The following is a 16,463-nucleotide window of genomic DNA, read 5'->3' as shown; positions in this document are numbered from 1 at the left end:
GTCCCCAGAATATAGCCTTCAAGGTTGTGTCCACGAATGATAGGCAGAATCATATTTTGCCATAGCAGGAAATTGTTTTTGTCAAGCTTGACTGACACTACTTGGGTCAGATTCACACCAAGGGGTGAGAGATGGTTGCTTCCCTGCATTGGAGCAACAGTATTGCTTGAGGTTAATACAGGAGTAGAGTTGGGTTCAGTGCTTTGTGGTGTATTACCAGTGTTGACCATGAATTGGCTCCGATACCAAGTTGGAAATTCAGAAAAATGTTGAATGGAAATTTACATTATATTTCATTGCTTCAACATCAGTAAATATATAATACAAGGGAGTGTACAAAAGAATATTCTAGATTTCTACAGCTGTAAGTTAGTTCCTTAAATTATGGAATATGTTAGGAATATATTGATAACAAAAATCAGAGTGGCAGTATTCTGGTGAAACGGAAGATGAGACAGCAAGGATGAACAAGTGCTGATACTGTGATTTGTTGTCAACTGAGCTGGAGGCTGATGTATATATCAATTCTTGACAATGTCTAATCTTGATCACTGGGAAGCATTGAAATAGGTACATAGTTATCTAAGGAAAATTTGTAATACGGGTCTTGCGTTTAGAAGCAATACACTATGTAAAATTGAAAGAATTTGTAAATGCAAATTATGCAAGGGATAAAGATAATAGGAAATCAACTCGATCCTATGTGTTCACTTCGTGTGATGCGCGTGTGAGTTTGAAATTGTAGTTATAGCATATAGTTGCACTATCCACAATCGAGACTGAGTATATAGTTGACAAAGAATCCATTAAAGAGTCTTTTTCGCTTAAGGTCTTCTAAATGAACTGTGTATTTTAGATGGTAATGTGAATGTATTCTTTGATAGTCAGTTGGCCATTTTCACGAACGCATTAAATATATAGACGCCAGGATGCATTTATTTGAGATGTTGTGTCACAGGATGAAGCAAAGCTTAAAAATATGTTTTTGTTATATATTTACTCAGATGTGAATGCTAAAGTCTTTCCTTTGGTTAAGTTTAAGAGTTGTTTGGATCTCTTGAGTATTGATAGAGGTTAGTAAGTTCCAATTTTATTGGATTGTTCGTAGAGTTGAGACTAACTTCGATTACTCTTATTCGTAGGTATGAGCAAAATGCTGAGAAAAGGGGACAAGGAGATTTAGTTCTTTTGTACAAAGTTTCTTTGACATTAAGATGGAGAGTTGTTGAATTTTATGCCGAACAACCTTCGGTGGGCGATGACGTAAATTAAGTCCAATTTTTCAAATAGGTTTTGGACCTTAATTGAAGAAAATAAAGTGAGAGAAAATTATATGAGACTAATTCATTGATCTGGCCCAAATGAGAATTGAAAGTGCTATTTTCTAGGTGTAACACTTTTAACGAAGAGTTGCTCAAATGGCATTAAGGTGATAAGTACCAAAATTACATTTTCTAAATCTTCATAGGTTTCAAATTTATAATTAGCATTTTCATTTTTCGGTTTTGATTTTCAGTGAGGTTGCAAGGAAAGGAAGTTGTCGGATGATTGATCAAATGGAGTTTAAGTAAATACTACATATGCCTTCTTTGGTATCTTGTCTGTTTGGTGTATTTTGATCTACACCAGATAGGGGCTTTGTTATATTTTCGTAGAGGGTAAGGGGTTTATATTATCTAATCAACAGACAAAACGAAATACCCGTTGTTTTGCTATTGCTAGGATACTCTTCATCTATTGATTTAGGAACTTGAAATGCAGTGTTTCCAATATTTTGCAATATATATAGATATGTGTGTGTGTGTGAGAGAGAGAGAGAGAGAGAGAGAGAGAGAGAGAGAGAGTATTTTGAGTCCCTTCCTATTTGCAGTTTTTGTCCCTTAACTTTAAACCATTTTAATCTTCATTCTCCATAGTCATCTATAATTAATCCAATGAAAGTTTTGAAAGTTTACAATTAAGTCTTGTTCACAAAAATAATATTTCGATCTAAACCCGCAAGTGTACGTTCGCGACAAGTAATAAAATGAAAAATTTGAGTTCGAAAGTCATTCCATAAAGATTGAGTAGTTTAATTCTATCTAAATTGACCTTAACCGAAACCTAATTATAGAACAAGATTTGATAACTTGGATTAACCCTAATTTTAACCTAATATGCAAATATGTATGACTCAAGTGAATTTGAATGCAGAACTAATGTTGAATGCTTCCATAAAGATTGAGTAGCTTAATTCTATCTAAATTGACCTTAACCGAAACCTAATTATAGAACAAGATTTGATAACTTGGATTAACCCTAATTTTAACCTAATATGCAAATATGTATGACTCAAGTGAATTTGAATGCAGAACTAATGTTGAATGCAAAATTAGTGATATCAATGAATATGAATCGCACTAGGATCGCGAATCTCCAAGCAATGTCCACTTTTAACTCTAGTTTCACAAATTGACAACACGTTGTTATTTTGAAGAACCACTGCTCCTAAATCTATTCAACAATCTCGCTCGAGTAAAGTTGAACATATTCTCATATCTTATCAGCCTATATCTCTATGATGAGTGCAAGTTTACAAGAATGCATGTAATATTATGAGCACTTAAAAATTCACACAAGGTAGAAGGGTATATCTTTATCCCTTATCGGATCCTACGACGATTTATACCCTACCGAACTCATTCACTTTTTCTCGAATGCATGAAATAAGTCATCACATTCATACAATTACGAGCACATAATTATTGAAGCAATTGATTGTATATAAATAATTCAAAATTCAAAAAATGTGTTTCAATGTCAAATTTGCAAAAATTGGAAATTAAAAATTACATCACGAAGTTCATTGATCTCCTAGCATATGAAAACTTAGTCTAACATGGAGAAAATAACAAAATATATAATAGTTGTAAGAAACGACATTACTGGTGTATGAATTGGCTTATAATCTCCTCCATCTTCGTGTTTCTCTTCTTGATTACGGTGTAAAATCGTCCCCAATAGGATTCCTTTTCTTCCCCAGGCGTTCTCGATCCGCCTTTTGGTTCAACCTTTGGTTATTTGCACTTTAGTCTCTAAACTTTCGTCTTCTTTCATTTTGGCCTTTTTTGGCATCTTTTCTCTTGAATTCCGTTACATCCATCGATATAGTCCTACAAGACAAGATTTAACAGAATTAAGTCATATTTCACTTTATTTATCAAGAAATAATCTTGTTTTGTGGCTCAAATAAGTGTGTAAAATCACACTTATAAAGTCTCCAAACTTTTCAAATAATGGTTTTAACTTTCAAAACTTGTGAATTTCTTCCGTTTGCTCTCTTAGTACTTCATAATGATCAATTCCAATCTGACTGATCATCAATTACTTTGAATCAACTCCATTTTAATCTTCAACATGCCATTCTCATGCTTATTGCATACAAATGCATCCAAGCCAGGGATTTACTTACAGTTAACATATTTTAACCTAAATTATGTAGAGATATGCTCAATTAATCAATATATAATCAAGTTTAGAGGCTCAAATAAGTGTATAAAATTCAATTGTCATAACGATTAAATAATTTATTTTTCTCTATTGTTTTTACTTATATTAGTGCCAACTCACAATGTTTAATATATAAAAAAAAATACACTGAAAATTAAGCAAAATTAGAAATGAAAGTATGTGGGTACCAGTACGGTAGTAACAATAAATTCATGAAAAGTGCAGGCCATATAAATATGGCAACAGCAATTACCCTTGTACAGAAATATTGATGCCAAAATTAATACAGATACAGTTGTGCAGCATCTGTTTGGCCTATCTATTTTTACATTTTACCATTATCCAATAGAAAACTGTCAAGTGTCATCTCCATGAATTCTGACATTACATTTTTCTGTACAAATAGCAACTCTCATATGGCAAACCAATAAATGTAATAGGTTATGTACAAATAGGTACTTTGCATCCATTAATGCCAACACTCCATAGTAGGTGATATGTGAACTCAATGTTCCTCCTTCTAATAAACATTTGTTCCTCTTGTTTCCTAATTTTAATTAGATTATGAATTTAATTCAAATCATTCAGTCGTAATTTGTTGGAAGTTTAAGTGAAAAAATAACTTGACGTTGACATAATCTAGACATAAATTATCAATTGTTGTTATCTCACGAGATTGAATAGAGTAACTTTTCTGTATAACCTACCCGCTCTCTTTTCAACTTAGTAATTCGAGGTAGTGCTTTAGAGAATGGGACATACGCTAGCACCCATGAAGCTCTAGCAGAAAGGGACGTCCGCTTATGTTTTACTGCCGGCTAAATTGCAGAATGAATTTCAAGATTTTATACCAATAAGGTTGACGATAAAGAGACTTTTGAGCATGTAACAAGTAACAATGGCTGACTCTGTTATTACAAGATGATATTCAATCAACCCTTGAAATGAATTGAGACTTGAGTTTGATTGCCCTCAAAATTTTATACTTGTAAGAATATACCATTACTATTTAGTGCAACTTATGGTTTGAAATGACAACGAAAAATATTTATTTAATCGATTTCTTTGGGTTCGTAAATTGCACTAAGAAGAAAAGGAAATCAAATCACCAACTGAAGAACACAGGTTCTTTAAATGGACAAATTATTATATCTGCTAATCTCACAGATATAATGGAAAATATAAAAATAACAAAATGATAGTTTTCCATATTTGCCCCACTAAAATCTGAAGCAAAATGAAGATTTTAGGGGTTAAATTGGACCTTCCACTATCACTTTCAACATAATGATACAATGAGCTATTGGAGTTATCCCCTCCTAGAATCAGCCTCTTCATTCTTTGCTTAGCATAAGATGAGATACATTCTTTTTCCCCTAACCAACATAAATTGTGATGTATTCTAATTTTAACTAGAAGTGCCCACAAAATATGCAAGTACTCCAACAAATGGTGCGTTGATGTAAGTCGTGGGCTCAGACTTTCGAAAATCAACTCGATCATCCTCATAAGCATTATCTTCTCCAGGTCCACCCACCACGGCCCCAACTAATACATTCAGATTAGGGTTTGATGAGTTAAAGTAAATCGAACCATCCTTGCACCCTATGAATTCGGGATGATCTTTGATGGAAGGAAGTGATGAGCCGCGATGATGTATCCTTTGTGGGTAGTAATTACTATACCCAACCATGTAGGACAATCCTTTAGGATTATCGCCAAGAATGTAATCAACTTGTCTCTTGGCTGTTTCGCGGAGCATTGTTGGACTAACGGTAATGCTACTGCAGTTTATAGTCTGAGAAAACCTCTCTATATAATTGGCATAAACAAGCAAGAGAAAAGATATGGTAGTGGCATGTTGTAGGTTGCTTCCACCAGGCCTATATATGAGACCACCCGGAGTGAACTCTACGTGGGAGGATGAAGACTTGGGTATCAGTGTACACATGAAGCTATCTGCTGATGCTTTGTATGACTGAAGAGAGTACATGCTCCATTCCAAGACTTCCTGCAACAATATTCAGATCACTTTTGGAAACGGCACAATGTTCGTTTAGAGCATGCTTTCTAAACAGTATTAAATATTTTCTTCTTACTTATACTAAAGAGAACGAGCAATGCATATTCCACTTCACCAATAATTGCGTTTGAATACCAATAATATGGTTTAAATACCTTAGAAATGAGAACATTAAGACCAGCATGCTTGTTGTCCCATCCGAACTCATTAATATTCTCATCAGCACCTAATGTTTTGCCATTGTTTTGTAGGTAATTGAGGTAAGAATCATCCTGAGAGGCTCTTCTCAGCCACGCCGCACCCCACAGTAATTCATCCTGTTATTTGAAATATAATCAATACATAAACAGATAAATAGAGCTAGATACGCGTGTTAATGATGCAATTTACATTAATAGAAAAACTTGTGAGAAGGAGAATGCTTACTTGATATCCATCAAAATTGCAATAAAACGGGCAGACACCTTCCCTGATATTCGAATTATCACTATAAGCCCCACGATAACTATCTGCAAAATTGAATACCCTCTTGGAAGTTTGCAGAAGTGTCTCAGCGTAACCTGGATCAGATGATCTAAATGCAATGGATGAGGCAGCCAAAGCAGCAGCAGTCTCACCAGCAACATCAGAGGCCGGATTTGGAGCATCCACCGTGTACACAGTTCGAGCAGTGTCCATATCTTCTGACCTTTCCCAGCAGTTATGGTCTATATTTGGATCACCAACCTGGAAAATGGAACTAAAATAATTTAATAAATCGATTCAGTGGATAATGACTCTCGCGGCCTCACATGCCAACCTATTTGCTATCCTAGAGTCATGGTTCAAAAAATCTATGAACTCACAAGCTTTTTTAGACAACATAAAGAAAATATAGTGATGATTTTCAAAACTGACTCCAATCCGTTCTTTACATATCATTGAAACTTGAAAGATTTCATTAGCCAGCATCCAGAATTATATATAAATTCCCAAAGAAACTATAACGGTTGTCATTGCTGAATACCTTCGTTTGAGCTCAACTACATCCCATAGTTTATCGAGCTCTGCTGCGTGTCAAGTCAACAATAGATTTAGTTCATGGCAGATAAATCATACACCAGAATTCACTAATAAGTAAATTTATCGAGTACATCACTCCGACAGACTAGCACTTCTAAAAATTCTTCCGCCACAGCAAAATATTTTACACTTTTTAGACAAACTCCAACCCATAAATTGGTTCAAGTTTACTGCATACTTAGCTAAATAGGATGAAGCAAGTGGCTTTCCTTTAAGTTGGGCTTCACACACACACTGTAATTTTATTAGAGGGACCCAAAATGTCCAGAACAGACAAACTTGACAAAATCATGGCCATTGGCCCCAGTTTCCAGACAAGGACAATCCTCAACCAAGTATCTTTCCTAGTTTCCTTCTAAGCTGCAGGGTTAGTTCAAATAATCTTGAACCACAAGAAGTTCCCCACATGATCACTCTTCATATGTATCAAATTAATTTTAACAGAAATTTGTAAAAAAATAAGGACAATGAACAATACAATATGATAGAGATAATGAAAAGCTGCTTGGCCAGGGCCACATATAGCAGTCTTCTATAGATAATAGACAACATTGTACAATTTAAGGCACTAATTAAAACACCAATATGGACAAAGTCTTACAATATCTACCAAAATTAGGTTAACAAAGCATGCCGTACAGTATCTGAACTCGAGTAATTGTTGGCTTTTCCAAAAGAAGTTCCTTCGCACCACATTCTACAACTAACCATTACATTACGCCTCTATTTGGCACTCGTTTCCTACAATTTATTTTCAACTTATTTCGTTGAGCCCACAACTTTATCAGCTTTTCATCCATATATTTCACTAGATTTTTATTTTATTTTATTTATTTATTTATTATTATTATTTTTATATTATCAAAATCTACTACAATTTTTAGCTAAACCAAACAGGGGATTAGTTTAGCAAACGGACTAGACAGAGTTCCTTACATTTTAAAACCCGCAAAATTTATAGTGGTTGGTACCTGAACAAAAATGCGATTTGGTTGAGAAACAGTTTTGAGAAGATAATCCGTCGCCCATTTAATCGAAAGCAAAGCATTTCTCAACTCCGACGCCGGCATGTTTTCCCCGAATTCAATCACACTCCAAGCCAGCATTGTGGTCGTAAATGCCATCGGAAACCCAAATTTGACATTATCTCCGGCGTCATAATAACCGCCGGTCAAGTTTGTATTAACCATCCACCCATCGCCGAGGCCGGAATTTCCCCGCCATGTAATTCGCTGGTCCTGTGGAAGGTACCCCGATCGCTGCCCTTCGAAGAAGAGTATGGATTTAGACAATGCGTCGGTGTAATCATGGTAGCTTGACTCAAGTAATTGAAATTCGAGGAGTAGAATTATGGAAAAAATATGAGTGAAATGGGATTCAATCATGCTTTGGTTATTTGAATAAATTTTTAGTGTTGTTATGGAGATTAATTATGGGGGAATTCCGTGCCATTATGGCTGCTTTTATTTGCAGAATAATGGCGGGCAAGCAGAGAGTGGAAGAGGAGTGAATGGGTGCCGACATCACTGATAGAGTGGTAATATCAGTTACATCTTTGAATGCAGATTAATGCGCGTGCATAATTTGTTGGGGAAATTAAAAAGGGGGAGTTTGTGAAATAACCCATATTTGGTTAAATTGTTGGTTAAATGAACTTCAATTTTAAAATATAGTAAACAAATAATGTCAACTATCCAAAACATTCTCACCATTGAAAAAGATCCTAACACCCCTATCAATTCAATTAAATTCCTCAATTCATTTTCAAAATCTAATTGTTACGACCCAAATTTAGGTCGCCACCAAATCCATTTATACGTTCGTTTAATAAATGTTCATTTATTCTTTTTATATAATTAACGGAACAACAATGTATTCTACAAATGTTAAACGTATATGCATGGTCTTTTAACAATACCGTACCATATATTAGTTCTAAAAAAAATTCCAAAACACAACTTAAGATTTAAAGGAACTTAAAAACTACTTAGTTTACTAGAAAGTAGACAACTACAATTTACCAAGCAGGGCGGAGTTAGGAATTTTGTCCAGTGCGGGCAAAATTTAGTTAAGGTCGAAATTTTTGGTTATGGCTTTAATGATAATATGAAAATGCTAAAAATGACAATGTGACAACAATAATAAGATGATCATCTTATTTCTTATTTTAGGATTTGTAGCAAGTTGTGTAACATCAAAATTCATTTTATTCGATATCTCCTCATCAACATTTTCTACGAAATATTTTCTTTTAAAGAATCTCTCCATTGACATTTCACACTAAAATAAACCACAAGTGAAAGTTAAATATCAATTCATAAGAAAATAACTACTAATTTTTATAAATTGATAGAACACCAGAAAATCATCACTAATTGTTTAACTAATTGGTAGAAATCAAGATTTCAATAATCCATCACAAATATTACCAATATTCAACATTCACATAATTATAATAACTAATATTAAACAGAAAAATCACATGATCAAGAAAGTTTTTACTGCAAATTTGAAGGCCGAAGGAAATGTGAGTTTTAGAAAAGAAATGAAATTTGAAAATATTTCAAACGATGGCAGATTAAAAGAAAATTTTTAATTTCTTGTCGAGGGAAAATAGTCATAAAATGTCATTGTGCACTAGGAATTGAGGTAAATTAGTGTACGAGCTGAACTATAAATAAATATAAAACCCAATATTTAAAAAAAAGGATAAAAATTGGAGTCCAGTGAGTAGCTCCGCCCCTATTACCAAGCATGTTCAAGAATTTAGTTAAACATAAATGTCTATTGCTACCAAATTAAAAGAAACAAGTTACGTGCTTAAGTTCTAGATTTTTGTCCCATGAAACGAGGCACTACACCATCAAGCCGTAGTGCTCCGACACGACCCATACTAACCTATAAGGTAGGAAAAAAGGAGTGAGTATGGAGAATACTCACTAAGATACGAATATTAGTACAATCCCGAATAATATTTATCATTCATATATCAAAATAAATCGTACCGTCATATCATATCTTTATAACCGGTAAAAGCTCATATTATATCATATCATTAGTATCGGATGACCATATATGTCATATCACATCATTTCATTAACAAAATATTTATCAATATGAAATAACAAAAATTAAAGGGAACAAACCACTTGTACGTCGTATCCTACCTTAACTTTCAAATGCGTTTCAACCAAATGAAAAGTGTTGAAAAAATATATTATAAATGCTTCTGCAGAGTCTGTCTTGCTTTGATACACCAGAACATAGAAGGAAAATGAGTAATAAAAATATAGGAGAACAAGTTATGAAATGTGAAATGAAGAAATCGTAAAGTGATGTGAGATAAATAAAGGAGCCGAGGGAATCTTTCATATTAGTTGGGTAAGTGGGGAAATAACATGGCAAATGGATGTGTAAAGGTTTCTTAGAGGTGGTTAAATTATGAGTGGAGGAAAGAGAATCTCAAAGTTTGAAACGTGTAAATAAATTAACAAATTTGTATTCCAATATCTCTCCCTCTTATATATATACTAGTCATCTGCCCGTGCAATGCACGGGCTTTGTTATTTTCAAGGTAATATTAGTGTATTAAATATGTTGAATTCTCATTAATTACATTTTGAACTAATAATTGTTTGAACCGATTTTCAACCATCTATCTCTAAATAAATGAATTTGTAATAAGAAAGGAAACTAACGTAGAGAAATTCAACTAGATCAAAATAGTAAGATATAAAACCATAGATAGATAGATGAAGCAAAAAATTAAAGATTGACATGTTCTATAGATGATATGTATATTACAATCCTTTCTTAGAATTCTTCTCATAGTTTTGTAGGTCAAGGATGCTCAGCATGGATCTTATTTTTAAATAGTTCATATCTTTAATTGGTGGTTGTGAGAACTTCTATCCTAACTGCATCAACCAATATTAGATTTCCGGAACATTAGAAAATAGAGATATTCAACAAGAAAAATATATTATTGCGATGATTTGGAAAGAAATCCACAATCCTTCTCAAGACCTTATTTCCATGCCGAAAATTGGTACAATATCATTGATAAAAGTCTTCAAACCAAAGCAAATTTTTTACAAGATTTAGTATGTTTCCATCCTAGATTATACTTAGCAAACTTAGGGCATAAATTCAACCTTGTCAATGGTTGGAAAAACAATTGGTCTCAATCATTTTGTAGAAATGGAAATGCAAGCATCATTAGCACCTTCCCATGCTGCTCCAATGTTATCCATTATATTGTGGAACTTAAAAATTGAAATAAAAAGAAATGAAAGAAATAAAAACAGCGATCAACACATATTGATAATCATATTATAAGATAAGAAAATTAAATATTTAAACAAAATTTTAAAGTTAATTACAAAGAAAATTTAGTGCCATATTAGCTGCATTTTGCCATTTTCATTAGTACGATCAAAATAAAATTTTCCACTTGTGAAAAATATTTGCATCAATGTTCAGTTTTATCGATAAGGAAAATAAATAAAACATCATATTGTTTTAACTCACCATATTGTTTCAACTGCTCAAGTCTTCCTGGATGTTCTTCTAACCCGAATAGAAGGTTGTAGAGGCTATAGATGCTCTTTCAACATCTGAAAATTGAAAACAAAAAAATAGCCAAAAGATCTTCACTCGGAGATTAAGGCTCTTATACTATAGTAGGGACCTAGAATAAAAGTAAAAATAAATATGACTCTCAATGCTGTAGTATTTTGATGTTATATACGAGGATAAAATAAATATATTTATGCCCCTGAGGATGATCAGGTATGTCGTTTTATGATAAAATGAATTTAAACTTGCTTAACACAATACACACACAAGATGCAAAAAGCCGAGAATTAGTATAAATTACGAAGTCTTGTTGTGTTCAATCTTTATTCTTTTTTAGTCGAATAGACTTGTGGATTAGAAGGTTATTGAGTGATTATTGAAGATTACTAGCTGCAAAGGTTTAGTGTTTTTATTAATAATTCAAGATTTTGAATTGAATTTTTTTATTTGTGAAAAATATTTGACCTCTACTTTGATTTCAAAATTTAGTTTCTGCATCTCTTCCTCCGGAAGCAACTTTTCTCAAAACTTCCTACAACGAATTCCGAAGATAATATATTAAAGTCCTACGATTGGATGTTTCCTTTACAAGATGAAGTCGAAGTTTAGCCAGAAATTTCCCACATGCAATAACAATCAGTACTAATAGGACATTCTTATCTAATTTCGAAATACAACATAAAAAAGTGTCCCATGATTCATGCAAAGCTATATATTCTAGAAATAGCAAAAACATGGAATAAACCAATGCATACAAGAATTAAAAGAAAAAAAATCTGAAAGTGAAACTAAAAGATACTTGACTGGATAGCTAAGACTATATCACCCTCGGCGATCAGATTATAAGCCATCCACAAATCACCTGCTTCTTCTGGGAGGCAAAACCCAAGCACCAGAACATAGAAGAAACAACAAATTACTACTATTTGAACCCAAAAGAAGTAATAAATTTGAAATTGATGTTTTCTTCCCTCTTGCCCTTTCAAGTGGAATTTCATTTTACACCGTCCGTGTACATCTTCTTAAGATTTGAGAGATCTCATGATTGAACTTAGTACAGAACACTTCTTTTTCTTCCAAAGAAAGAAAGTCAATTCAAAATATTGATCAGAATCAGCATCACAGATAAAGGTGCAAGATATTAAAACATTTAGAATCAAGCATCTACTACCTTGTACATTAAAAATCTTTACCATGTACAACCACAACTCTTTTATCTTTTGCATAGCACTGTAAACGGGAAAAAAAACTACATTGACATATAAAATGGAAGAGTTGAAGTAATTACCTCTACAAACTTTGGATCCAAAGTGGTGTTGATTTCCGAAGCTTATCTTTACCTCATTAACATTCTAATTAAACAAAACTAAAATGTAAACATAAAAATGTAAATGTAAATTCCAAATCGCCATTTCCATAAAATTCATGCAATAAACTCGAAACGTAACTAATTTAGCTTTAAAAAGCATGAACTTTCAAAACCCAATTGCAGTTACCCAATAAAAGTAGCTACCTTCAAGAACCTAAATAAAAACAGATATTAAATGTAACCAAAAAGGAAAAAAACAAGGATAAATGAAAGACAGACGCATTGACTGAGTAGTAAATGATTGAAGAACAGGGGTATGAAGGTACTGTTATACAATTCTAGTAGAAGAAATTGTTTACCTGTCTATGATTGGATTGCCTTCTCACCTCATACTGTAGTTGCCTTCTCTATCCCACCCATTCGAAGGTTTCAAGAACTCAAAATTTTGAGAAAGAGTAAGGGAATCTGGTAAGGTTTCGTTTGGTGTGGAGAGATAAAGCACACATGAAGTGAGAGAGAGCAATAGCCACTTTAAGGGGAATTTTAGTAAACCACCTTAGTAAATTATTATTCAAATGGTTGGTAAACATTTTGACCGATATTATTTTTTGGTCAACCAAATGGAAAGAACCTAGTGAAAAATGATGGGTGATTGTGTGCAGAAATGGAGAAGTAGAGAGGCATGACTGTAGCATGTGAAAATGGAGAAAAAAGTAAACAGAAAATGATTGAAGATAATACGATGTTGTTTTTGCTCTCATGATAAAAAAAAAAAAGCAAAGAAAATTTGCTACAGTGTGATATATATGTTAAATAATTGACAAAGTAATAAAACTCTCAATGTATTTTGATTCAATAATCAAGAGCTATGTGTCCGTGAAATGAGGAAAATTAAATGATTTAACAAATTAAAGAACAAAAAAAAGAAAAAGAAAAAAGAATTGCAAACAAAAATAAAAAAACTCGAAAAAGTTATAATAAAATTTTTTAATTAAATTGAAATAATTTAAATTTAAAATAAATTTAATTTAATTAAAATTTAAAAAAGTTATGTTTTATCATAAAATGAAAAAAAAATTTAAATCGAAACAAATTATTTATAATACGAAGAAAAAAATTAAAAAAATTAAATATATATGTATATAGTCAAACTCTTTTTTTTATCTATCCATTTTGTAGGATTTAGCTCAAAAGAATAGAAGTTAGAATTTTTTAAAGTATGGAAGCTGTAAATGGTAACGATATTTTTTTTTTTTTTGCAGTTGCAGATGTGAAGTTGAAGTTTTGTGTTAGCTTATTTATAAAAGAAAAATTAAGACATAGTGACTTAATAAATATTTAAATGTTGGGTACACAATGTTGGAAGGACGATGTTTAATTATTTATGTGTCCATCTGTCAGCTATAAAAAATAAAGTATAGATGGGATAAACTAAGAAAAAAAAAGACTGAATATTGAAACCTTTTTTTTTTATGCTTAAAACAAAAAAAATTATTTACATTGTAAAATCTCATTAACAGTCATACCTTATTATCTAAATAGCCATACCTTGCTGTATAATCACTAACATAAGATATGGAGATTAATTTGAAATTTCACTTATAGTACAAATATGACTGCAATGGAATATCTCTTTCTCCTAATTCTCATGCTATTAACTATCAGCCATATCCTATATATTTAAATTTTTAAAATTATATTAATAAAAAAATGATTGTAAAAAAAAAATATTCACTCCGTGCATGGAGAAAATTTTTTACGCCATACCACATAATTTTTCTTTAGCAAAATGATGTATTGAGAAAATTGTTGCGAAAAAATAATAAATAGTAATAAAATAATTGATTTTTTAATGAAAAAAGACGACTTATATGCATTTTTAACATGTACGTTTAATGTATGTTTAACTATTTTCGATATTCATTAGATGTGTCTATGATATAGTTCTCGAAATGAGTTTCGAGAGAATATAAAATATTTATCGATTCGACTATTGTATAATTGTCGATGAATTTTTAAATTTAGTTTGTTATCGAAAATTTCGAAATATAGTTTGAAAATGCCTATTTTGATGTCCCGTAACATTTGCTACGATTAGCCGTTTCACGTACCGTTTATGACGTGCAATACTATGTCACGAGTACTTCAAAATGATATTAAGAATGCAATATTTCGATTTCGTTTGATATCTCGTAATGAGCCTGAAAATGAACATAAAAGCATAAGTTAAAAAAAAATTCATCAAACCTCCGTGCACAGAGGTTTGGTGAAATATTATTATTATTATTATTATTATTATTATTATTTTAACTTATGTTTTTCTATTCATTTTCAGGCTCATTACGAGATATCAAATAAAGTCGAAATATTACATTCTTAATATCATTTTGAAGTACTCGCGGCATAGTATCGCATGTCGCTAACGGTGCGTGAAACTGTTAATCGTAACAAATGTTGCGGGACGTCAAAATAGACATTTTCAAATTATATTTCGAAATTTTCGATAACAAGCTAACTTTAAAAATTCATCAACGATTGTACAATAGTTGAATCGATAAATGTTTTATATTCTCTTGAAACTCATTTCGAGAACTATATCATAGACACATTAAATGAATATCGAAAATAGTTAAACGTACATTAAACGTATGTGTTAAAAAATGCGTATAAGTCGTCTTTTTTCTTAAAAATTTTAATTATTTTATTACTATTTATTATTTTTTCATAACAATTTTCTCAATACATCATTTTGCTAAAGAAAAATTATGTTGTAAGACGTAAATTTTTTCTCTATGCATGGAGTGAATATGTTTTTTTTTTTTTTTTTTTTTTTTTATTTTTTTTTTTATGTAATTTTTTTTTTTTTTTTTTTTTTTTTTTTACATTTTATTCACTGTAATTTTTTTATTAATATATAATTTTAAAAATTTAAATATCCTATGGTTGATAGTTAATAGCATGAGAATTAAGAGAAAGAGCATGGTGTATCAGATTCAAAGCAAGGGAAAAATATTGCAGTGGACAATGGCGTGTGACACAATTCCTACAGTATTTTTGAATATAATTTTTCCTGCTGCTTAACCAGTTCCCAAACCGATTAAGTGTGAAAACGAGTGTGACAAAAATGAACAGTAAACCCTCATTTATGGTAGTAAATATTTTGATATATTTAATTTTTTAAATTAAATATTAATAAAAAATCTACTACAAATAAAAAAAAAGTGCATAATTCTCCGTGTATAGAGGTTTGCTAAATTTTTTTTTTTTTTGAACTTATGTTTTTGTTTCTCTCTTTTATGGTAGTGTTTACTTAAAAGTAAAAAAATCACTTCAAATTATTTAAAATAAAAAAAACCTATAATTGTCAAAGCTACTTATAGGTAAAAAAAAAAAAAAAAATTATTAATCCCTCATTCTCTTATAATTGCAAAAGCTACTTATATAAAAAAAAAGGTGAACTTAAAATTTTTTTAAGTATAAATATTTAGATATATTTAGTTTTTAAAATTAAATATTAATAAAAAGATTAAACTATCTAAAATGTAAAAAGTTACTTATAAGTAAAAAAATCACTTCAAGTTAATTTAAAAGTAATAAAAAATTATAATTGTAAAAGTTACTTATAGGTAAAAAAATATTAACTTCACCATTTTTAAGTAAATATTTAGATATATTTAATTTTTTAAATTAAATATTAATTAAAAATGTACTACAAATAAAAGTAAAAAAACGAAGGTTTTTGCAATTTTTTTAACTTATGTTTTTGTGTTCATTTTCTGGCTCATTACGGGATATCAAACGAAGTCGAAATATTACATTCTTAATATCATTTTGAAGTACTTGCAGCATAATATTGCACGTCGTTAATGGTGCATGAAACGGCTAATCGTAGCAAATGTTATAGGGCGTCAAAATAAACATTTTCAAACTATATTTCGAAATTTTCGATAATAAGTTAACTTTAAAGATTCATTGACGATTGTACGATAGTCGAATCGATAA

General features: G+C 31.2%; 1 protein-coding gene across 1 annotated transcript; it reads right to left on the bottom strand.

Annotated features, from left to right (window-relative positions):
* Positions 1-4,589: 4,589 nt before the first annotated feature.
* Positions 4,590-8,150, bottom strand: LOC111394570 (endoglucanase 24-like). Its single transcript, XM_023020437.1, has 4 exons — positions 7,546-8,150; positions 5,939-6,238; positions 5,668-5,829; positions 4,590-5,500 (listed from the first exon to the last, which is right to left on the bottom strand). The coding sequence occupies exons 1-4, from the start codon at positions 7,957-7,959 to the stop codon at positions 4,898-4,900; spliced, it is 1,479 nt and encodes a 492-aa protein (XP_022876205.1). The 5' UTR covers positions 7,960-8,150; the 3' UTR covers positions 4,590-4,897.
* Between the last annotated feature and the right edge of the window lie 8,313 nt (positions 8,151-16,463).

The sequence above is a fragment of the Olea europaea genome, chromosome 5, assembly GCF_002742605.1.
Source record: "Olea europaea var. sylvestris chromosome 5, O_europaea_v1, whole genome shotgun sequence".
Lineage (NCBI taxonomy): Eukaryota > Viridiplantae > Streptophyta > Magnoliopsida > Lamiales > Oleaceae > Olea > Olea europaea.
This window is presented reverse-complemented; position numbering and strand designations above follow the sequence as displayed.